At 35.6% G+C, this 26266-nt stretch overlaps 2 protein-coding genes and 2 long non-coding RNA genes across 4 annotated transcripts; 3 read left to right on the plus strand and 1 right to left on the minus strand.

Moving 5' to 3' along the window:
• Positions 1 to 1074: 1074 nt before the first annotated feature.
• LOC112801561 (UDP-glycosyltransferase 708G1) lies at positions 1075 to 2729 on the plus strand. Its single transcript, XM_025844372.3, has one exon. The coding sequence runs from the start codon at positions 1202 to 1204 to the stop codon at positions 2585 to 2587; it is 1386 nt and encodes a 461-aa protein (XP_025700157.1). The 5' UTR covers positions 1075 to 1201; the 3' UTR covers positions 2588 to 2729.
• Positions 2730 to 2883: 154 nt separating this feature from the next.
• On the plus strand, positions 2884 to 5321 carry LOC112801562 (protein MAIN-LIKE 2-like). Its single transcript, XM_025844373.3, has 4 exons — positions 2884 to 3341; positions 3581 to 4314; positions 4431 to 4519; positions 4620 to 5321. The coding sequence occupies exons 2-3, from the start codon at positions 3875 to 3877 to the stop codon at positions 4438 to 4440; spliced, it is 450 nt and encodes a 149-aa protein (XP_025700158.1). The 5' UTR covers positions 2884 to 3341; positions 3581 to 3874; the 3' UTR covers positions 4441 to 4519; positions 4620 to 5321.
• Positions 5322 to 5453: 132 nt separating this feature from the next.
• LOC140184699 (uncharacterized) lies at positions 5454 to 6512 on the plus strand. The gene is made up of 2 exons (XR_011882110.1): positions 5454 to 5741; positions 5853 to 6512. It is a non-coding gene; the product is annotated as an uncharacterized lncRNA (long non-coding RNA).
• A 3984-nt stretch (positions 6513 to 10496) lies between these two features.
• LOC112801563 (uncharacterized) lies at positions 10497 to 14435 on the minus strand. Its single transcript, XR_003201941.3, has 2 exons — positions 13477 to 14435; positions 10497 to 10708 (listed from the first exon to the last, which is right to left on the minus strand). It is a non-coding gene; the product is annotated as an uncharacterized lncRNA (long non-coding RNA).
• Positions 14436 to 26266: the final 11831 nt, after the last annotated feature.

The raw sequence follows: 26266 nt of genomic DNA on the forward strand, positions 1-26266 counted from the left end.
TTTTTGTTCTCATACAAATAAGAGAGTATTGTTGTCGATATTTTCAAACATTTTCAATACAAGTCCTATGTTATATAATTAACCAATAGGCTGGATTTTTCATAGTGCAAACAAATCGATGTCAACTCCTGTTCTATGTTATATAATTGCTCCTATTTTAATTATTTTAGAAAAGTATTCCTCTAAAATATAGTAAGAATCTCATCATTGTATACAAATTCAATGTTTCAGATATAGATAATATTTTTGTACATAATACATGAAAGAGTTGTTTTTGTTTAACGTATAATTTAATCGGTTAAAATAATTCTTGTAAACAATAAATATGAATTGGTAACGAAGTAGAGTTTAAATAGTATAATTTTTTTATATTCACTTAAAAGTTAGTGTGGGTTTGAGTTTCATTCCTAATTTTAAAAAAAAATAACAAATATAAATTAAACTAGTATCTTTCATTTGTTTATTAAGATTGAATTTAAATATATCTCTGAATTATAAATATATATACACGAGATAAATAAACTCGTTTAGTTATAAAAAATAAAAAAAAAATCTGAAAAATAACAAAATTAATATATTCTTGTATTTCTTATAATATTAATAGTGAACAAAAAATATAAAAAAAATTATATGTGCATCAAATTTAGTTATTAAATCAACTGTATATATTTATATATAAATATATATTGCTTCATATATTTTCAATTTATATAGCGTATTATAATATATATTTTATATAATTATATTAGATGTATATTAAAATTATTAGTCACTAATATAAATATATATTAGGATATAAATACATCTTAAAAATAAATTAAATAATATATATATTTATATATAATATACGAATGATTAATTTTAGTATATAAATAGTATTATTTTGTATTTTATAAGATGATTAATTTTTTATATATACCTATGACGATAGACAAGTATAGTTTTGCATTCACTCTTGTTCTTTATTACTATCTTGCGGTGCCGGTGCGTTAAATATGATAAATAATAATAATAATAATAATAATGAATAATATTTTAGTAGTTAATGATTATAAGTAAGCAATGTCCATGGCCAAAAAATACCAAATTGGATGAGTTAGAAAAATGATATATCAGATTCAACGCAAAACATTTCTCTGAAACATTTTTCCTTTACATCCGATCCAACAAAAGTTCAAAACAAGGAAAGACCTTAGTAGCCATGTCTTCTTCTTCTTGTGTTGCTCATGTGGCTCTCTTGCCAAGTGCAGGCATGGGGCATCTAACCCCGTTTCTAAGGCTTGCAGCAATGCTCTGCCACCACCACTGCCACGTCACACTCATAACCCCAAAACCAACCGTTTCTAACGCTGAATCAAACCTTCTCTCAAAGTTCTTCTCTGCTTTCCCACAGGTCAACCAACTCAACCTTCACCTTCTCCCTTCTTCTCACACTGCAAATGCAGACCCTTTCTTCCTCCAATTCGACGCCATTCGCCGCTCCTGCCACCTTCTCCATCCTCTCTTGTCCTCCCTCTCTCCACCTTTATCGTCATTTGTCTATGACATGACACTGATCTCACCTGTTCTTCCAATTGCAACTGCCATTGGCGTTCCTCACTATATCTTGTTCACTTCCTCTGCTTCCATGTTCTGTTTCTTCTCCTGCTTCCCCAATGCAGCTGAATCCATATCTGACAGAGATGGTTTTGATATTCCAGGTTTTTCATATGTGTCCAAATCATGGATCCCTCCGCAGCTTCTTGACAAAAACGCCATCTTCCGCAAGCTTTTCTTGGAAGACAGTCCTAAGGTCACAAAACTACATGGTGTCTTCCTCAACACGTTTGAAGAGGTGGAGTCGAAGACTCTTGAGGCTCTTAACGCTGGGGAATTGGTGAAAGACTTGCCACCGGTTCATGCTCTTGGACCCTTTGTTCCCTGCTATGAGTTTGAGGGATTATGCGAAACGGGAGAGCCATTGAAGTGGCTTGATGAACAGCCTCATGGTTCTGTTCTATATGTTTGCTTTGGAAGCAGAACCGCTTTAGAAAGTAACCAAATTAGAGAGATCGGAGATGGGTTATTGAGAAGTGGATTCAGGTTTCTGTGGGTTATGAAGGGTAACAAGGTTGATAAGGAAGATGAAGAGAAAAGGTTAGAAGGGGTATTAGGAATTGAGCTTGTGGAGAGGATAATAAAGGAGAATAAGGGGATGGTAGTTAAAGAATGGGTTGACCAAAGACAGATTCTTGATCATAGTGCTGTTGGAGGGTTCTTTAGTCATTGTGGTTGGAACTCAGTTATGGAAGCAGCATTTTATGGTGTTCCCATATTGGGGTGGCCTTTGGCAGGAGATCAGAAGGTAAATGCAGAGTTTGTGGTGTCAAATGGAGGGTTTGGTATTTGGAAGAAGGATTGGGGTTGGGAAGGGGAAAGGTTGGTGAGAGGGGAGGAAATTGGAGACGCCATTAAAGAGTTCATGAGCGATGAGTCTTTCTTTGCCAAAGCTGAGCAAGTGAAAATGGCCGCAAGGAAGGCCGTAAGTGTTGGTGGAAGTTCTAAGATTAATCTTCATAAACTCATTGAGGAGTGGAAGAAGAGTTAATGATACCACTGTTAGAACTTATGAATATAAATTAGGCTTTCTTTATTTAAATAAATTGATAGGAGAACTAAATCACTTGATTCTCTAAATAGATTTTGAAAACGTAATTTTTCTAAATTATATAATATATAAATTGTTCTAATTTTTGTGTTTTAAATAATATATGAATCATGCTATTTTAGAACGATTTATGCATGAAATGCATTGCTCAAAAACACATAAATCATTCCAAGTCTTTGTGTGTTATAAAATGTATATAAATCGTGCCACCCTATGTTGAGTAACACTTTTTAACCCTAAAACCCACTACCCTAACACGATTTATGTGCAACTTCGTAATCTTCTACCCCCTAGTATGATTTATGTGCAAACCAACTCTCCCAATACTACCCTAGCACGATTTATGTGTTTACCTAACCCCAACAACCCAGCACGATTTACGTGCATAAATACAATGCTCAATAGCCTAGGACGAATCATGTTTAAACCCAACCCTACTTACCTTCCCAAGAATAATGCCTCATTTGTGATCCCCCATTAACGGCGAGTAACTTGCTTGAGAGGAGGAGACCCATAGTGAAAAATTGACCAATGGGTTGGGCGGAGGAAAGTTGGTGTTGGTGGAGGGTGGATACCGGTGGACGGTAGAAGATTGGAAGGCGGCGAAGGGGGGTGGTGCAAGATGACGAGGAACGAAGGCATCATGTACCGATTGAATGGTATTGCGCATGTTGTGGATTTTATCGACGAAGAGGTTAGTGGTTAAATTGATTTACAATTGATATAGTTGATGACGGTGATATGTTGAGTTATGTTAATGTGATTTTGTTAATCTATATAGCTTGTAGTTTTAGAAATTTGTAAATTTTAGGCTTAACATGCTTAGGATTGATGTGGTTGTTGTGTGGTTGAGGGGTAAATTTGATTTCTGGTATATGTTTTTGGTTATTATGCGTTGTTGAGTTGCGATTGTGTTTATTATTCTTTTATCAGCCAAACCGGTGTGTACGGAGCAACTGTAGGCAACAGAAGATGATATTGCATAACCATATTATGCCGTACCTAGATTGTGCCGGATTACTACATGTTGCTAGGCTGAATGATTATTGGTTTAAGCTAAATGAGCCACTGATTAGTGCCTTTGTTGAACGATGGTGTCTAGAGACCCACACGTTCCACATGTCATTTGGGGAGTGCACTGTTACTTTATAGGATGTGGCATATCAGTTCGGTCCTACTGTTGATGGATTTTCAGTTAGTGGTTGTCTTAGTAACTTTGAGCAGTTGATGGAGGGTCGAAAGCCTGCATGGGAGTGGTTTGAAGTGCTATTCGGTGAACTTCCTCTTGAGAATTCTATTGATGAGTACATCGTGTTGTACGACTGGCTTCAAAACAGGTTTAAAGTCATGCCGACTGACGCAACAGAGGCGACGGTACATGTCTATGTGCGTGGTTATATCATGATGTTGTTGTCCACGATGCTTTTTGGAGACAAGTCTGGTGCCAGAGTTTACATACGGTGGCTCCCGTACGTTGCGGATCTCGACAGACTCGGCTGGGGTTCGGCTATTTTGTCCTGGTTGTATAGGTGTCTCTACAGAGTTGCCAATCAAAATGTTAAGAACCTAGCTGGGCAACTAGCATTGCTGCAGTCTTGGATATTTTGGAGGTTTCCCACATTCAGGCCGAGAAGGTTTGATGCCAATCTCTGGCCGCTTGCATCGAGGTGAGTATAATTCTTATTATTATGCTTGATCTACTTTAACTGTAGACATAATGCTTATTATTATGCTTGATCCACTTTCACCGTAAGTATAATGGCTATGATGATGAATCTTGCAGGTGGGGGTAGATGCATGCTATCATCAAACGAGAAGGGTCATTGGGTCATTGCTACTCGACACAAACTAGACAGGTTGAGGGGAGATGATGTAAGTATAAGCTCACATTACTTGTGTTCAATTATAGTGCCTCCATGTTTGCGTTTATGGTTCACACACGACTTGACTCTGACGATCTTACATGTCGCAGTTTATTTGGATGCCATACAATACACTAGAGGTTATTCAAGTTGTCCATCCTGATATCCTCAGGCCTGAGCACACGCATTTATGGAAGTCGACTACTGCGTTGATTTACTTTTCATCAATCGAGTGGCATCAGGTTGACCGAGTCCTATCCCAGCTTGGGGGAGTTTAGCAAGTTCCTGAACCAGCCATCAACATTGATGTTCTATTATCGAAGGAAGGTCGAGGACCTACGTACTGGTTTTCTGAGGTATTCGCCACATGGCATGAGTATTGGGATCAGAGACATCAGAGCGTGCTTAACTTTCAGTTGGTACCAGATCCACGATCCTCGGTTGAGTATTTTGACTAGTGGTACAAGGTAGCCCGTAGATTTCTTTCACATGATCGGAATTTAGTTGATCCTCGCCAGGTTGGGATTCTTGCAGATGCTCTAGTTCGGGGTCATATCATTATGTCCACTAGACAATAGGGACCAAACTTTCCAGACAACTATCGTAGAGCTACTCGTGAGCGAGTAGGCACACGATATTGTCAGCCTATGGGTCAGGGGCGATGATGTATTGGGGTTGGGGGATTGGATGAGACACAGGATGTTGATGATGACCAGGGAGAGTCAGAGTCATCAAGCTAGCTGGGGACATAGTGGAGGTGGATCCGGGTGTGGTTAGGGTGGTGGTAATGGATAGTTAAGTCGGGGGAATGGTGCAGGTGGGTCTGGTTGGGGGTAGTGATGGAGGGTTTGGTTGGGGGTGGTTTTGGAGGGTCTGGTCGGGGAGGTGGAGGGGGGTCTGGTTGGGGGGCGGGGTTTGGTGGTGCTGGAGGGTTTGGTCGGGGAAGTGGTGCAGGTCGGTCCTGTTGGTGGAGTTGGGGGCTGGAGGGTCTGGTCAGGGGGTGGTGTTGGAGCTAGTGGCTTTGGAGGTGTAGCAGTTGGGGTTTTGGAGGGCATGGAAATGGAGGGGGGTTGAGACTTCAACTCTGTTCTCAGACTTCTGTAGTTCGAACCAGATGGAGTAGGTATTTGGGGCGGAAAGTGATTTTTTTCCTGAGATACGGGAGTTGCCAACACAAATGGTGATTATAGGCTGATGAGCGGATAATTTGTGGCTTTTTGGCATTATTTTTAGTATGTTTTTAGTATGATCTAGTTAGTTTTTAGTATATTTTTATTAGTTTTTAGTTAAAATTCACTTTTCTGGACTTTACTATGAGTTTGTGTGTTTTTCTGTGATTTCAGGTATTTTCTGGCTGAAATTGAGGGACCTGAGCAAAAATCTGATTTAGAGACTAAAAAGGACTGCAGATGCTGTTGGATTCTGACCTCCCTGCACTCTAAGTGGATTTTTCTGGAGCTACAGAAGCCCAATTGGCACGCTCTCAACGGCGTTGGAAAGTAGACATCCTGGGCTTTCCAGCAATATATGATAGTTCATACTTTGCCCAAGATTTGATGGCCCAAACTGGCGTTCAAAGTCACCCTCAGAATTCCCAGCGTTAAACGCCGGAACTGGCACAAGAATGGGAGTTAAACGCCCAAACTGGCACCAAAGCTGGCGTTTAACTCCAAGGGGAGTCTCTACACGAAAATGCTTCATTGCTCAGCCCAAGCACACACCAAGTGGGCCCGGAAGTGGATTTTTATATCATTTACTCATCTCTGTAAACCTTAGGCTACTAGTTCTCTATAAGTAGGACCTTTTACTATTGTATTGATATATCTGGGTAGTTATCTTTGTTCTGATGCTATCTTAGATCATTGGGAGGCTGGCCATTCGGCCATGCCTAGACCTTGTTCTTATGTATTTTCAACGGTGGAGTTTCTACACACCATAGATTAAGGTGTGGAGCTCTGCTGTACCTCGAGTATTAATGCAATTACTATTGTTCTTCTATTCAATTCCGCTTGTTCTTGTTCTAAGATATCACTTGTTCTTCAACTTGATGAATGTGATGATCCGTGACACTCATCATCATTCTCACCTATGAACGTGTGACTGACAACCACCTCCGTTCTACCTTCGATTGGGTGAATATCTCTTGGATTCCTGATACATGATGCATGGTTGATCGCCTGACAACCGAGTGCTCGCCTGACAACCGAGCCAGCCATTCCGTGAGATCAGAGTCTTCGTGGTATAGGCTAGAACTGATGGCGGCATTCAAGAGAATCCGGAAGGTCTAACCTTGTCTGTGGTATTCTGAGTAGGATTCAATGACTGAATGACTGTGACGTGCTTCAAACTCCTGAGGGCGGGGCGTTAGTGACAGACGCAAAAAAATCACTGGATTCTATTCCGGCCTGATCGAGAACCGACAGATGGATAGCCGTGCCGTGACAGGGTGCGTTGAACATTTCCACTGAGAGGATGGGAGGTAGCCACTGACAACGGTGAAACCCTTGCTTAAGCTTGCCATGGAAAGGAGTAAGAAGGATTGGATGAAGACAGTAGGAAAGCAGAGAGACGGAAGGGACCAGCATCTTCATACTCTTATCTGAAATTCCTACCAATGAATTACATAAGTATCTCTATCTTTATCTTTATGTTTTATTCGTATATCACCATACCCATTCGAGTTTGCCTGACTAAGATTTACAAGGTGACCATAGCTTGCTTCATACCAACAATCTCTGTGGGATCGACCCTTACTCGCGTAAGGTTTATTATTTGGACGACCCAATACACTTGCTGGTTAGTTGTGCGAAATTGTGTTTATGCCATGGTATTGAACACCAAGTTTTTGGATTCATTACCGGGGATTATTTGAGTTGTGAAAAGTATTGATCACAATTTCGCGCTATCATAGGCCACAGTTTAAGGTAGGTGCAGTGGTCCTTAACATTGATCTAAATGAATTTCCGACTGCTTATCAGGGAGGTCCATTTGCTCTAGGTGGTACTCTAGCATCTGCCTTTCATGGACAGACACAGAGACCGTCAGGTGACCAGCCCGATCATGTCTCCGCACTAGAGGTTCAGCCATCAGAGACATATATACCGGTCACTCAGAAGAGGAAGCGCGTCATCAGGCCGGCGAAGTGTGGCACCAGGTCACATATGTGTTAGATAGTGGGTTTGGGGTACTTATTAGTGGTATTTTGTTGTGGCCTTATTGCTATGTTATTGTAATGTTATTACTTATTATTATTGCTACGTTGTTGTTATGTTTTGTTGCTATGTTATTGTGATATTTATGGACTGTTTTGAACTATTTGTTGCTATTTTATTGTGATGTCATTGCTATGTTATTGTGTGATGTTATTATATGAGTTGGTCACAATTTGAAGTCATTGAATTAAGTGCATGAAAGTAAACAATAATGAAAACAAATGAAGTTACATGAATTCACTAGCAACAAATGAAGTGCACTATCTTATAAAAGGCATTGTCTTTAACTACCACAAAAAACTACATCAATTGAGAACTTGAGACATAATCGGACTCAAACACTTTATACTCAACACCACGACGAATATTATAACTCTTCATTGTCAACATTGCCACCTCCTTACTTTGGAACCGTTGTTGAATTCCAAACTCCTCTATGCCATGCATACCGTGCCCGTCTCCGTGAATAGCAAATAGTTGTTGACCTGGAAATGCTGGTTGATTCGTCGCCTCAAGATCCAATGCAATGAAGTGTGGAGGATACTGTTGTGTCTAAGAGCTTGATTGCCCTTGCGATCTCCCAGCTCATCTTGTGTCTTCCTCACCGTTAGTATCATCGCCAATAATGGGTGGTTCCGAATCTGACTCATCATCGCCCATGTCCTCAGCAAGTGGATCCTTATCTCTGACCTCTATGAATATTAATGTACCATCCAATACCAGTGTTGCTCTGATTGCAGCTGCAAGCTCCCCGAAGGTGCACACATCACCCAGGTCATCTGCATTATCGTCCTGAACAGGTAGATCGACTGCAAACGATGGAGACGAAACTTGGGCGGCGACATCGTGTAAAGTTGGAATGGCACTAGAAGCACCTTCTACCCCAACATAGACGGATTCGGAGAAGATCTACCAGAGCTACCCTCTACATCAACCATTCTCGGAAACAACTCCATAGCCCCCAAATCTAAAAATCTTGATTGACACTGAAATATAACACGAATGTCGTCATCGCCTAGCATCTCATACTTCCCAAACATAACATAACCTTGCCTGAGTGAAATAGGGATCCAAAAAAATAATAGCTTCACATGCTTTTTACTGCACTGTCCTAACTTCTGTGATATACTATTTCTTAAATCCTCTAAACCCATTGAAGGATTTACAAACACTCCGACTTGCTTTTTACTACGCTTTTTACTACTGAACGTTACACCTCACTTGTGTTTTCATCAATTTTTTTTCCGGTGATGAACCAGTAAAAACACACTCTCAGTTATCTTCCCAAAACTCTCAACTCAACTATGGCTCGATATACATTATTCTCATTTATTTATAGCCTTTTTAGCACATAAATCGTTCCATTGTCATGAGTTTTGTGTTTTTGAACGTAAATCGTCCCAGCTTAATGTGCCTTACCATAGTAACACATAAATCGTGCTTGGGTCTTGAGGGGTGGCTAGTTGCACATAAATTATGCTAGGACAATGAGCTTTAGGGTAAAAAACGTAACTCATAGTGGCCTAGGATGATTTATATACATTTCATAACACACAAAGGTCTGGGACGATTTATGTATTTTTGAGCAATGCATTTCATGCATAAATCATCCCAGGATAGCATGATTCATATATTATTTAAGACACAAAAGTCTAGGACGATTTATATATTATATGGTTTAGCGGAATCATGTTTTCGAAATCCATTTAGGAGAATTAGATAATTTGGTTCTCCTATCAATTTATTTAAATAAAAAAGCCTAGGAGAAACTATTCAGGCTAGCATTTTTTATTTAGTATTTTTAGTTATTATTTGATCAATAAAAATATTAAGTTATTTTAATAAGTAAATTTTATTAATTTATGTGTACAACTTCCATAAAATATGGATAAAAACTGTATTGATTCATACGTGTAAAATTATGATAAATATAGATATAAATTATATGTTTTTTATATGTAAATTTTTTATAAATATAAGTACAAATTATCGTTAGTTAAAAATAATAATATTTACTGATCATGTAGCATTATTTATTAAAAAGTACTGATTTAGGTAACTAATATTAACCAACTTTATTTAAGGATGCATAATTTAAAATTTAGAGTAAAGAGCATATGATTTAAGATTTAAAATTTAAAATAAATAAATAATTTTACAAAGTTGATTGATATTAATAAAAAAATAAATTAGTTTCCTAATATTACATATTAAGAATAAATTTGGTTTTTAAATACTGATATTGTGTTAGAATATACAATAAAAAATACTTATTATGCAAAAAATACAATATATTTATAATCATAAAATTAATATAATATCAAACTAAGTAAATATTTAGCGATACAAGATATAACTAGATATTATAAATATAAAATCAATACTATGGCCATTATGAAAAAACTATTATTGTTGTTTTTCTTGTTGTTTCTTTCTCTCAATTTAGTTTTTTTCTTACGTGCTAATTTGGCTTGTGAACTTTTTAACTTTTTTTTTTTATTTGGATACTTTCATGGAAAGCAAAATTATAAAAAAAAGTGTAAAAGTATTGTTATAATAATTCACATAATATAAAAATAACTATTTTAAACGGAGACTGTAACGACCCAACTTCCAGAACGTCATGATCGTACCGAAAGTAAGGCGTTACTGACCTGTTTTCCTTATTAACTATTTAATATTGAGCCTTTAGTCCGAAATCGTGTTTCAGTTTTAGTAGAAAATGCCAGAAAATTTTGTTTTTATTTATCAAATCATATATCAAGCATCACCAAATAATAATAATCACATAATTACTAATAATAATATCTGTCATACAAAAGATTTCAAATAAAACTTAGATACAAATCCTATCCCTCTGTGTAAAATAAAAACTAAAGTAACAAGGGCGAGGGAATTCTATGAAAACAACTCAATTCAAAAACTTAACTCATAAATAAGGTCTAACAATCGCCCCAGCTTCACACTGTGTCTTCGAACCTGTATCACTGAAAGGGTGAAAGATTTTGGAGTGAGAACAAACCACACGTTCTCAGTAGGGAATGGAAATGCCATAAAAGTAGTAAAATAAAATTCAGATAATTAACATACTCAAGGAAACTACATTTTATCAAAACTTTTTGAAAATACTACTCTTGGTTTTACTTTAGCTAATCATTTACCTCTTCCAAAGAAAATCTCTAAGCTCAAAACAAATCCCAAATTATAAAACTGGTCACATTAAGCATTTCTCAATCACACAATTAATTTTCAATCACAACGTCAATTCTTACTCATCGTCATACATTCACCATCTAATAGCACTAACAAAAGATTCAATTCAACACACCAACAAGTCACAGCAAAGCAAACAACATAATCACAGGGAAGTACAACGAGCAAACCCAATCAAATGCAAATGCACAAACAAGGATGATGCATGTCTAGCCCTAGTGCAGGTAATGAGCTCATTTGTCGGTTACATACCCGCTCCCGACGTTACCCGGAGTCCTCTGACCAGGTAAGGCTTCCCTGTTGGCAATGCCCCTCGCAAGAGTCCTTTGACTTGTGAGGCAAACCACTGCAAGAGTCCTTTGACTTGCAGGGCAGCACTAGCAACCCACTGCAAGAGTCCTTTGACTTGCATGGCGGAGCTAGTTAACTTATATCTGCCCAACACACTCACTGTAAAAGTCCTTTGACTTACAGGAGCAGACACACACTCTCACTGGAAGAGTCCTTTGACTTACAGGAGTATATGCTAGTTGTGTTTTCTCGATACCTCTGTAAGAGTCCTCTGACTTACAGAATAGCATTATAGCTAAGTAGCCCAGGGAAGCGCTCTTAGTGGTCGTACCACCATCTATCTGACTGCCTTCACGCAGCAGATCATCACATAAACATCTCAGGAGTTGCCATAATGCAACAAATGAATAAACACATCTCTTGGGTTGCCTCAAGCAACAAATGACCTTTCAACAGGTCCTCTGCTTTTTATTCTCTTTTATAATCATAAATACGCAAGCGGGACAAAACCCATGTTCTTGCCAACAATTTCATAAACTGAATACCTTTACTCAAAAGAATCAGGGAAATTATCATCATAAGTTATCATTTTCGTTATTCATCTCCAGTTACATATTCTTATACAATATCTCTCTCTTTCTTTATTCAATCATGTTGTACAAACTTTACGACTTCCACTTTTGCAACTTCTTAACTCGAACCAATTTTAAAACTATTTTCTAGTCTAATTTTCTTTCAAGAGACTCAAGAAAATCATTTGTTTTAAATTCGTTAAATACTTTTCAAAACATCACCCTCTTACTATAAGTAACCAAATAAAACTCTTTTTCAAGTTTACTAACTTCCTAAAGACTCAAAAGCCATCTCTCTTTATCATTCATATTCAAATATTATATAATCATTAAACTTCTAAAAAAGTAATCCTTTATTTCAAACCCCAAGCATAACTTTCTTCATATTGAATAAATCTCAAAACATAACTTCTTTTCATATTAAATCAATCTTGAAATATAGTTTCTTTCCTAAATAATTTAATTTTGAAACATAAACCTTTCTTTAGTAAATCGAAATTAAAATAGAATAATTCTTTTCTTTACTAAATAAAACTCAAATAATATCATTTTTCAAATTCAAAGCTTCTAAAATGACTTTTCAAATAAAACATCAGATTTTATAAAATTTCGGCAGCACCTCCCCTAAAACTCGGACTTAGCCACCCTTACGGGTTCCCTCTTTCTCAACAAGTTACCAGCCCTTTTTTTCATCAGTTATCACAGCAACAGAATCTAAATAATCATCTCATTATAAATCAATTTAAGATCAACATCCGAACATCAATTAAAATCAGAGTCTATAAACCATTCTTTAAAAGTAAACCAGCCCAGCTTCAAAAACTCATAACTAATATTTCAAACACCAACCTTTCATATTCCTAGTTATTTTTAAAGTTACTCAGTTATTAACAAAGTTACCATTTTATATTAAAGATCATACTTTAAGAAAATACTTCAATAATAAACCTTCAATCCTTTAACCATTCACAAAACCAACTATAGTTAACCTTAAATTAACAATAACAACCAACTTGACATAATTAAAATCTGAATTTCCAGCAACTCTAAAATAATCAGAAGGCAGTCACAATTAAACCATTATCACAATAATTCCAGACCGAGCGCAAGCTTAAATCAATTCAACACTCAACACAATAATATCCAGTGACCAATAGTTTCTCAAACAAGCTTGCAACAATATCCACCTTCATCAATTACATTTCAATTTCACAACTAAATCAAGAAATCAGCATAACTAGGAATTCGAGTAATTAGTCACTTTCAAACAATTCAATCATTATTCACAAATCACAATTCACAGCCTCAAATCAAAATCAGTTTAATACCACACCAATCACACTTCCACAACCTCAATCCAAGCTTAATTTCACCAACTAATTTCATAACAAAACCATACATTCACAGCAACAATTCAAACTCAATTCATCAATTATTCATTCACCAGCTTTTCAATAATCAGCTCAGCACATTTCAATTTAATAATCTGCACTAAATTAATCATTATTCACAACCGCATCTAATTTCAGTCACAGCTCAGAATAAACACAACAACCAGCTAATTTCAAATGCATTGCAAGTTATTCATACCAATTAAGAAATTCTTAACCATTGTCAACCATTTGCACTTATCCAATAACTTTGTAGGCATTCTAAATTAAAAACGTTAAATCCCTTACCTCAAAGTCGAAACTCGCGGAAATCACTAAACCCAGCAGCTCCATTGGCAGTTCTAACATCCGTTCTGCTCTCTTAGCAGCTACCATGATGATTCTGGGCAGCTCCAGTGATGGTGAAAGGTCTCAGCTTCAGCCAAACAGCAGCAGTAGTGGTTTTGGCATCTCTAATCGACAATAACGGCACTCTGTTAGGTTTTGGCACCCGCTCTGTTCCCATAGCAGCCACAGCGGTGGTCCTGGGCAGCTCCGGTGGCAGTGAAAAGCCTCAGTGTCAGCCAAACAGCGATGGTAACGCCTCAGAGTGGATCTAAAGCAAGGACAGAGCAACAAAACCAACGGTTCCAGCAGTGGCAGTGGCTTCTTCTCAGATTCCAGAAACTAGAAGCAGAGGCAGAATTGGCGGGCCTTCCTCCTCCAGCGGCGGCTTAGTGATACAACAGCGGCACTGCAGCTCAGTAACGGCGACGCGGTGGCAGCTCACGAGGATGGCGACGGCAACCCGCGGCACTGACGGCGACAAGGCTGGTCGCGGGCTTCTCTTCGTGCGTCTCTCTCTCTTCGCGATTATGTCCCCTCGACGAATGCTTGTGGACAGATCGGCAGTAACGCAAGCTTGTGGCTCCATGGCAGATCGACGGCGATGGTGAACAGGACGCGACGGCGGCCCCTCTCCCTCCCGGCGCTACTCCCTGCCTCGGCTCCGGTCTTCCCCCGCGACGGCGTTGGCGACAGGACGGCGGCTGCGTGGCGACGGCTCCCTCTTTTCTTCTCTCCTTTGTCTCTGTTGAGTGTGGGTGTGTGTGATATGAGTTGATGAGAGTGAGTATGCTGTCTGTGTGAGAGGGGGTGAAGGGGGTGGGGCTCGGCGGCTGAAGGGAGAAGAAAATGGGTAGGTTAGGATTTCTGATTAGGAACTTGGGGTTTTTAATTTGGGAAATTAGGGTTTCTGAATTTGATTTGGGAATTAGGGTTAGAAATTAGGATTTTATAAAAGAATATGGATAGGTATGAATAGATATTTTGATAAAATTAGAGGGTAGAATAATTTTAAAATCAAATATACTCTCTTAAAAATATTTAGAAACATTATTTATCAATATATTGCTAAGTTCAATCAATTATTTCTAATTTACATTATAAAATAAACATATTAATTATATATAATTATAAAATATAATCCAAACTCAGTATTAATCATTCAAATTAAATGATATAACTTCTCATTATTTTTCTATCACTAGACTTTAATTTCAATTTATAAAATAATTAATTATAATAAAAATTGTGTATAAATATTAATTGACTTAAACTTAAAGAATTTATAAAATTAATCTAATCATTTCTAGTAAATTAATTCCTAAGAGTTCAAATTAATAACATAACTCATTCAAAATAGAATTTATTTAAATTAAATTATACAATTCTTTCTTATTTTTCAATTACCAAAATTATAATTTCAATTATATCAAATATTCAATAAAAATTATATAAAAAATCTAATCAATTGAAACTTCAATTATCATAAAACTCTATTTAATTACCTTTAGCAAAATAATTTTCTTAAAATAAAATTATCAATAAATCACAAATATCTAATTATTTGATTTTCAAAAACTAAGATTGTTACAGAGACCGTAAGTTAAGATTTATCCGAAGAGCAGATTTGATCTGACTTTAATAATAATAAATAATAAACTACTAGTAATATATATATATATATATATATATATATATATATATATATATATATATATATATATATATATATATATAAAAGATAAATTACTATAATAATATCTGAAAGTTTATACTACTAGCAAAAATAATTTTTAAAGACACTGACAACAAATAAACTCGTAAATAATTTAAAAATGCGATAAAAGTAATTAATAAATGTTATATTTTTATAAGTGGTATAAAAATTTTTTGTATTTATCAAATAACTTATTTGTTTAATCCGAATTTTTGTGATGACATTTGATTAATCATTAAAAAGATTGTAACGTCTTAACCTTTAGCACGTCAAGACCAATGCTAACAATAAGGTATTACTCATTGGTCAACCTATTAGACTTTATACTCTTTGCTTAATTTATATGTTATTGAGCCTGTTGCACTAATCTATGTATAGGAAGGTTATTGAAAAGCAATATTCGTTAAGTTTTGCAAATATATAAAAGCAGATTTAGTACTAGAGCACATTCAATAATCATATATAGAAAGTAAAAATAGATATTTCACATACATCTAGACTTCATTTATACATCAAAAGAGAAAAAGTAACGACAACCATACAAACCATAATATATATTAACTTAGATACAAACTCTTTCAGTATATTACAATATAAATTATACAGAAAATGAAAAACACATGACAACCCAAAACTAGGTTCATTCAAAAAGTCCTTAGTATGATACCCAAGCTAATAAAGGATAGTAAAATCCTACTCCTTAAAAAAAATATTGACAGGTATAGGAGAAAACACTCTAGTCTTCACATCTTCACATGGTATTGGATGTCTTCCAAAATATTCAATGCACTTCGTAGTTTATGTTGTAAAAGAATGTAGCCTTAATGTTCAGCAAACGTCACCATCGACTTCATTTGTAAGAACAGTGAAGAGAAGGGGGAGAGAACATACGGTTCTAATATGGTACTAACAAAAAAGGATTGGTATGATTATCAGTCCTAGGGCAAAGCTCTAACATCTTAGACAGTCGTATATTTTTTAATGCTTTAACCCTAGACCTATCTTTTCATATCCCTTTCAGTCTAGTATAATCTCAGTCATTTTCTATTTAATAGATAATGTTATATTATAACAATAAGATAGATTTTACAAGCAACAAAGGCAATAACAAAATACAAACATAAAGAATATGCACATAGTGCAACCACAGAAAATATGCATAGAACACACCCATAAAGAAAATGAAAGAAATAATATGATGCATATTGTAACATCCTACTATTCATATTCTTATGCTCGAATCATAAGTCAATGATATTAAGGTGGTACGACTCAAGGTGGAGTTATAATACATGTATATTTAGAAGGAATTAACAAATGAGAAGTCTGAAAAGAGTAAAAGAAAATCGCGAGTATACACACACGTATCGAAGAATATAACGCATTCGAATAATCAGGATAAACTTTAAAAAAATTAAAGGAATAATAGAGTAAAGACAGAATATATACATATATCTACACACACACACACACACACACACACACACACATAAACATATGTATAATAGCCACTAGTCACGACCTGTAAAGTTTAGGTCGGCTAGGGTTACAGTAATAAAAACAGTTAATAACAGTCCTATCTCTCCCAAAATACATCAAAGTCTTTATAGGTAAGGTTTCAAAAGAAATATTTACATTAACATCATTAAAGTTTTCCAAAATAAAAGGGAGAGAAATATAAACAAAATACAAAGCAGAATTCAAAATAACTTCGCTGTCTTCCAGACGAACTCTAACTCACTACGAAGCACCAGGATCTGCATCTGAAAAATAAAAAATATATATGGAATGAGAACCCCAATCCATGGGTTCCCAGTATGATAAAAATGCCAAATAGATACAATATAAGGCAACGGAAAACTCATTAAGCAATCTTAAACTCCACACATAATTATTTCCATCCTAGGTTCTCACAATTTGTAATCAGACAACTACCATAAGGGATTTTAATCTAATTCATATGTCTCCAAGTTTCACAATCCTCCAAGCAGAATAGCCCTCAGCGTCAATCGATACCAGCATGAGGGACCTCTCAGATATACAAACACAAGCAAGGCAATCAAGTAATTCACAGGTAATTTCAAGTAAAGCAATTAGCATATAATCATTTAATGTGTGCAAATAAACAAGCCATGACAAGTAGCAAACCCAAACAAGTCAAACAAATGCAAATGATGTATGCCTGTCATATGGCCAATGATATCATATGTCGATTATACAGTCAAACCTGACATGTTCGGTAGCTAACCCTGAACAGTCCCTGCGTGCGCACATCTCTTAAGAGTGATTCACATCTCTTGGAGGATAAAATTTGAAAAGGTCTAAGTATCCAATCACATATTGCGACGGAGGGTAACATTTGGGAGCAAGTAGAATCACTCTACTGAGGCAAGCGGAATCACTCCACTACGTTGTAATCATATTCGGGAGCAAGTATAATCACTCTACTGCGGCAAGTGGAATCACTCCACTGCACTTTCCAGGCAGGTATATCTCAAATTAGAGTTAATTTCATTATTGACTTCCTTCTCAATTCTATTTCACTCCATTCATAATCATAATCATCCTTAGTCATTACTATAACTCATTTTTCTTGTTGTCCCCATCATATCTTGATCATACTCAATCATCATTCTCTCTCAATCTCATAATCATCATCATCATACTTCAATCAACAATCAATTATCACTCATCATCATCCCTCATCATGATATTCATCCTTGGCATACTTCACTTCACATTTAGCTCGTCTTTCTTCAATTCACCTTCTCGATTCATTCAATCTCATTCCTAGCTCCTATACCCTCTATTTCACCAGCTATAGACTTATAACAGAGTTTACGGAGGTTTAGAAGGCTCGAATAATGGTTAAAAACAAAAAATACATTTTCTACAAAACTAGGTAGTTGTGCGTACGCATGGTACTCGCATGGTATTTGCACAAAATCTTTTAAATTCTGGAATGCCCATCATGCGTATACGCGTGACCTCAAAATTCTGCAACTTCTGCAGAATTCAGTTTTGAAACAAGATTTTCAAATATTCATAACTTTTTCTACAAAATTATTTTTCAACCATTCTTGAACTATTGGAAATACTATTGAATAAATTTTCATAAAAATCCAATTGCGTTGATTTTTCAACTTCGAAGACCGAGTTACGACCCAACGAAGTTGGCTAAAAATTTGTTTTCACCAAAATTTAGACTTTTAACCAAATTTACAGTTTTTCACAACCAAACCATTTGAACTCAAACCAACACACCCAAAAATATTTTAAAAGACATATCTTACACAAAGTCAAACCTCTATCACACCTATACCACCAACACTCCCAAACTCCTAAAATCTTTCATCATCCAAAATCAAGTTTCAAGCCTATATTTAGAATCAAATATTTCATATCAATTCCAGTAACACACATGTTCGACCACTCATTTCTGTCCAAATCCAAGCCTAGTCAATCATTCCAAACCATTTAAATCAAAAACTCAAAAATTCAATAACTTTTCACATATTCAATACCAAATACAATAGTTACCAATCCAAATACAATCACATCAAATTCATACACTCCAATCCATCACACTGAGCTGGAATTACCCGGTCACAGTGTCAGGACCAAAATTCACAGTGTCTGACCCAATATTCATCAATTCAACTCATAAATATCAACAATATCAATATAATAAGTCAAACCACAATCTCAATCATTAACACCCATTCTATTATAGCATTCACACTAAACCAACAACAACCAACCAAGATCATATTCAATAATTTATCAATTACAACCTTCAATTCCATCCAATCACACAATTCAATCTTATTTCTAGGGGCCTTTAGCCTAGAATTTCATGTCATATTACATGGTATTTAAATAAAACTTAAATCATACCTATTAGGAAGCCAAAATCAAGCCCTAAATCTTGAATCCCACCAAATCCAATCTCCAAGTTCAACTCTGCTAAGCTCAAGCACTACTAATGATCAACGTAATGACTCTAATACTCAATCTACATTATTTTCACATAACATACACAATATTCAATTACTAGACTTTGTAAAATTTGATGAACACATAAAAAAAAGTAGTTCTTACCTTTACACACTGAGATTAATGATGAAACCTAGATAGAACTCAAGCTAGAGCCCGCCTAAACACAAGAATCACCAAGTTTCATGAACACACAAGCCAAAAATGTGATTCTCACCCCAAAATTGAAACTACAACTTGATAAGGGAAAGGCTTGCCAAAATATTTAGATAGATTTGAAGAGAAGGAGATGAGCTTCGCATGGCCGCAAATGGTACAACGATCAGAGCTCCGAAGAGAAAGTTACGGAAAATTGAAGTTTGTGGAGTTAGGATTTGAGTTAGTCTTCTTCTCTCTTCTCCCTTCAATCGCGTCTCTCTCTTCTAAGGGAGGAAAATTGTTTGTGTTGTGCTAAAATGGGGCTTATATAATGTGAGCTTGGGCCCACTTTGGCCCGGTTCACTTGTTTTAGTTCGTTGCCCAATTTTGGGCCAAAACCTTTAAGATTAATGTTTTAATTTGTATTCCAATTATTTCTACTTGCCAAACTATAAAGTTTAGTTTTTTAACCTTCCTTACTCATAATTAATTTTTTTCACTCGCAGTGTTAGGTAGACTTAAGCTGGTACTGGCAGTTAATTTACCTATATGCATTTTTACGCATTTTTTTCGCATAAAATTACATTCTCCCTAAAAAAATTATCATAGTTAAATTTTCAAATTCCGAAGTCTTGATTTTCAACCTCATCTGGACACGTTTTAATTATTTCAATTTAATGTTAATTATCCAATTAATTCTTTTTTTTTATAATTTTTTCGGATCTTACACATGTCTGTCCTACACATGCCATGAGCTCACGCGTTAGTTGAGTACCCGCAACCCAAAATTATCCTAGACTTGGCTTGTATATGACTTTTCAAATGCATGCAGTTAGCATACATATATCTAGGCACTTGGTAATTGTCGCTGAGTCTTACACCATAAGATGCTCACAATTGGCCTGGACAGGAAGGACGAAACCTCAACCCTACCAGGCAATAATTCGTTCGTAAGCTCTTTTAACCTTAGCTTGCTCATATAATATTTTGAAATTCTTAAATATTTAAGATTACCTTTTCGCCTTTAATCTTTTCACATAATGACCATTATGCATTTTAATATTTTAATTTACCCTCCTAGTCTTATCTTTCATATAAAGACTTTTATGCGCTTCTTTATTCAAAGTTACATTTTTACCCTCAAACTTTTGGACATGACTATTTTGTCCTTAAAGCTTCATTTTTACCCCCTTATGACTCCCAAATTACCACTTTATCTATAAAATCTTTTAAAATGACTATTTTGTCCTTAATTAGCATAATTACACCTTTACCCTCATCCTTTAACATATTTGCACTTTTACCTCTATATTTTATCATATTTATAAATTTATTCTTATACTTTACGAAAATTATAATTAAAAAATTATTTTATTTATATTTTTAATCTGAATCTTTTATAAAATTATGTTTTTGGCTCTAATTTTTCTATATTCGTATTTTTAACCTGAAACCTTTCTTAATTATATTTTAGTCCAATTTTTTTTATTAAATTACATTATGTTACCTATTTAATTGCTACTTCTCACTTTCTATTTCACATCTCTCTCTTTTTGGGTGCTTCATATATTATTCATATTTACCAAATTACTTTTATGATACTTTAGCTCCCTTTAAGCCCTTTTATGCAAATTTTTATTCTTCTCCTTACTTAACAAATATAAACATATTCTGACAAGTTTCTTCACTTGCTTTTAAACTTTTGTAAAATTATATTTTGATCCCAAAAGCATCTTACAATTTGGCCTTTATCAATAATCATTCAAAATTCATTCCAAACAATTATAATCAATTTCAAGTGCTCAATCATCATGAAGAATTCAATCAAACATCCAATTTCATAAAATTATCATTAAAATCATTATTAGGGTTTCATATGACACATGAGGTAAAACTTTACTAAACTAACATTTACTTTAACTTGTGAACTTTCTAATTTTAGTTATTAGAGTCTTTTGATTACCACTTCCTCCTAGATCAAAGTTAACATAAAGTGTAATCACTTAAAGGCCTTATGGCTGAAAGTTTGTTGAAGCAAAAGGAAAAGGTTTCTCATCCTTGGAGTTTAAAATTTCGATGTGTAAACTCCTTGAGGATCCTAGAACTTAATTCATAAACAAGACATCATCAAAAATAATTTCTTGTCTCTCAAGTCATTATGGCTGAATTCACAAGAGGAGAGAATGAGAGAAATTTTTTAGTTGGATTGGATTGTTGATATGAGGTCTTGATCTCTTGAAAATTAGAGGCAAACACTACTAGAAAAAACGTTTTTTTCGACGCTAATACGACAATTATTTCTGCCATCGATATTTATCGATGGCTTGCTGTCGATATTGCTAGAAAAAAAATAATTAAAAATAAAATATTAAAATCGACAGTTAGGTCGTCGATAATGTTATGATGCATACTATTATCATCACATTATCGACGAACTTGGGATTGAAAATAATTTTATTTTAAAATCGACAAAAATGGCGTCGATTTTATTAATTAAAATATTGGCAACAATTACCGTCGATAAATTTTAACGGTCTAGATCGTTTCTTAAAACCAAATAAACTGTATATATTTAATATATAAAATAGACGCATAGAGTGTCGATTGTTTTTAATTTAAAATCGACAAATGTGCCGTCGATTTTTATCACTAAAAACACTTACCCTCGTCCACTTCCTGCGTCCAGAGAATTCAGAAACACAATTCCCTTTTACCCCAAATTATCCATTTCAGCACCAACCCACGTCATTCTCTGCTGCCGTCGCCGCTCTGCCACGGTTGCTTCACCGGAGCTCCTCAACACACACTCTCTCTCAACCATAAACCCTACTCCGACGCCTTACTCAAACCAAGGGTTTTCAGCGAGGTAGAACTCCAGCGAGGGTCAGTTTCCCTTCTTTCTTCTTTGTTTAGGGTTTATTCAGAAGTTATTATGAAGTTTCCTTCACCATTGTCGCTAGTTTTACTTGCTGTCGCTGCTAGCTCGTGCTTATCCAACGGCCTGGTGAGGGTGAGTTACCTGCTCCCCTGCTTGTGTTTGGATTCTTCCCTACTCCCCTGCTTGTGTTTGGATTCTTCCCTACTCCCCTGCTCCCCTACTTAGTTAATTAATTTGTTGTTTCGGGGTTTTATATTTTAGATAATTAGTTTGTTGATTGGTTTTTAATGGATGATTTAGTAATTAGGTTTTAAATTTAGATTTTTAATTTAGTTTGTTTATTGATTGACAAAACATATGGAGGGAGGGAATTTGTAATGCTGAACTGAACACCGAATAATTGTTGCAGTTATCTCAGTTGTTGATATTTTGCTAAAAATGTGCTAGAGAGCATGAACTACAAATTCTGTGTGTAGATCTACATTTAGGATCTATATTTGTCTAATTATAATACAATTTTTTTAATTGAAGAAGATAAATAGGAACAACAAGAAATGTAACTTCTATGAACAGATCTGGAAAAAACCAGTATGCACAGTTAGATCCACTAGTAAATACTAAATAGTAGTAGGCTAATAGCTCTCTCTTTTGAGGGTTTCTAGTTATTTTCTATAGCAGTTGAACTTTAACCCCCCCGGCGGTTCTATTATCCATTTTGACATTAGTACTATTTGATTTACTAAATCATGTTTTGTTTTGGAAAATATATAAATCTGAACAACTCAAGTTGTTGAGCTTATTGCCATTAGAAATAGTTAATGATAGAAAATGAGGAACTGTTTTTATATAGTTTTTTTAGGTGTCTTGTTACTAGATCCTGCCATTTTATCATTAAATTATTTCTTCTTTATAAACCCTGTTTAGAGCCATAGTCCTTGCCATGAATCAACATTACTTATCATCGTTGTTATCCCTTTCTTTCCTATATTTCAATGTAAACGCCTCTGCAATGATGCCTTTGCCTATGCCTAAAGCGATCCATGCCTTCTTGATTCCAACAAGGCCTTGCATTGAAGGGCCCACAATTCATGAAACAAGGGTAACCTGATTTAATCAGGATTTCAGATTTGTTGATCACCGATGTAATTACGGTCTTTCTTTTCCTTTGGTTTCTTTCTTTCATCGTGTTTGCCAAAATTTATTATTTATTTCCTCTTTAACTTAGATCTATGTAACACCCTAATTAGTCTAAGCTTTACCTCGCATCGTAAAGCAAAGGTTAATCAGGGATTACGACAGTTATAAGGTCATACATATAACAAATTGAAGAATTAATATTATCTAGAAGCCTGATGAAAGGTATAGCTCAAAAATAGAATTTCAAAAGCAAAAAACGTACTAACGAAACTACTAACTTAAAGCACAAGGAATAGATATAGTATAACAAAATAACATAGTATAATATTATGAGAATCTAGTCACGGAATACGGAGTTTAAGTCGGCTAGGCATATATACAGACAAACAGAAAACTGACAGTAAAAATGGCTTATACAATTTTTGTTCTCTCAATACATGCCTTTAGGCCAAAAACAAAATACAAAAGTGAAAGACGTATACAAAATAAATCAAAGGACTAAAAAAGAAGTATCCGGATCCTCTGCTTCTGTCACCAACCAAATAACTCAACGAGGTGGGTTGTGACCTGCATTTGAAAAACAAATATGGTATGAGAACCGGAGGTTCTCAGTATGGTAAAAGTGCCCAGTGATGTAGGATATAAGACCCTGGGATGCCCAAGGCAATCCTAAGCCCCATATCCATCACAAGATTCCATCTTAAGGTATACTAAAACAATAAAACATATATATATATATATATATATATATATATATATATATATATATATATATATCGTAACATAAATAAACAGGGTACTCTATCTTAAGGAATTTCTATTCTAACTAAACACCGCTGTCCCATAGCCTTCACTAACCTATCCTCCACGCGATCACATCGCCACCGCCTTCTGAACCTCCTCAATCACAGTAGAAAACACAATTATATACAATGCAAGTAAAACACAAGTAGCAGCATATAAGGCAAGTAATTCAAGTAACAATTAAACATGTTATACAAATAGGCATACAATTACAAGTCGGCAAAGCAATCAAACAGATAGAAATACCTGTTCTACTGGCTGTGATATCACATTGTCGGTTCAACTGCCAACCCGACACATCTCCCGGAGATGTTGCCTTTCAAAAATCATAATGGGAACCCTCGAGATATCGTGCTCGGATCACTGACCCGGATATAATGCTGGCACACTATATTGATTTCGAAAGGATGCGAGCGAGATACTCTTGCCTTAGACCTCACATCTCAATGTAAGCGGGATCTAACCATCGTCCTTACGCTGCCGCCGCTACCTCAACAGGCGGGATCCAACCGCCGTTCCTGCCGGGCGCATAACGTCTCATAATTTAGATATACAAATGATACATCAGTGGTTTTTTGAAAACACTTTCAATATCACATGGATCCATCATCTCTTTTAGAGTCCTCGACTCATCTCAACCACTGTCAATTCAACATTTTCCTTCCTCCTTCCCACTCCATCGAACCCATCCTCAGTACACCAGAAACCTAAACCTCCGTTCGCTAATTTTTCATAATAAACATCAACTAAAACCCTTAGTCCATTTCCCATATTCCCACACTCAAAACTTAGCCCAAAAACCTTAAAATGGTGTTATAGAGGCTTACAATGTTATTGGGAAGGTGAAATAGTTGAAAACAGTTTAAAATTGTTAAACAGGGCGTGTGCGTCCGCACAGGGGTGTGCTTGTGCATGCCCAGGAAGATTTTGAAAGTGTGCGTACGCACGGGGATGTGCTTACGCACAGATACTAATGTTTACAAGCCTGTTCACTTGCACAAGCTGTGCGAGCACCCCCAACAGATGACCCTTCTCGACTTCTGTGTGTGCACAGGGATGTGCGTATGCATAGGTCGTAATTCTTCATTGATGTGAATGCGTACAAGCTGTGCTAACGCTGCAAGCAGAGAGCCTTTTCCTGCCTGTTATATCAGATTAAAGGGTTTTCAATGAAATTTAATTTCAAACAATTTTCAACTAATTTTGAAAACCGATGCATAAGTTATGATCAGACAAAGTTTATTAAAAATCAACTTTTACCCAAAGTTCCCAATTTACCAATTCTCCTAATTGTCATATCCCAAACCAATCAAAACCATACCAAACTCCCCTCTACAGCATAATCTACCCTCTTAGTTTACTCTTCACAATTAATACTAATCTTTCCATCTAATTTCATTATTTTCAACCTCAATAATAAAGTATGTATATAACACTCCAAACACATATCCACCAATCATCATTTTATCACTAACAACCTTCATCATCAACTCAACCAAGCTTCATATTATTAACCAACAATATTCATTCATCCAAAACCGTCATATCTCAACATCATCATTTAACATCAACAACAATATCAATTCATGGTACATCATAAACCAACCAATCATCAAAAACACATCAATTTTTAAACCTTTCATATGTGTCACTAGCCTAAGTGTCTTTGAATATTATATACTACATAGAGAAAACCGAAATCATACCTTGGCCGATTTCTAATATGCACCAAAACCCCAAATTGAGCCCAAGATAAGCTTTCAAGCACAATCTAAGCCACCAAGGATCTCAAACAAGCATCAACAATCATCAACGAGCTCCAAACATCACCATAAACAAGCTATATGTACATAAACATCACAAATCAACATAGGGCTCATTAAAAATTGAAATTTCACAAGAGTTTCAATGCCTCTTACCTTGCCCAACAGTTTTGGAAGCCAAAACCAACATCAATCAAAGGTTAGAGTGCACCTAAACACCCAAAAATCACAAAACCTCACTTTGCCAAAACCCTAAAAACTCGAAACTTTGAGGAGAAGAATAGAAATGATTTCGTGGTTACCTCTCCAGTTTCTTGTATG

The sequence above is a fragment of the Arachis hypogaea genome, chromosome 5 (assembly GCF_003086295.3).
Source record: "Arachis hypogaea cultivar Tifrunner chromosome 5, arahy.Tifrunner.gnm2.J5K5, whole genome shotgun sequence".
In the NCBI taxonomy this organism is placed as follows: domain Eukaryota; kingdom Viridiplantae; phylum Streptophyta; class Magnoliopsida; order Fabales; family Fabaceae; genus Arachis; species Arachis hypogaea.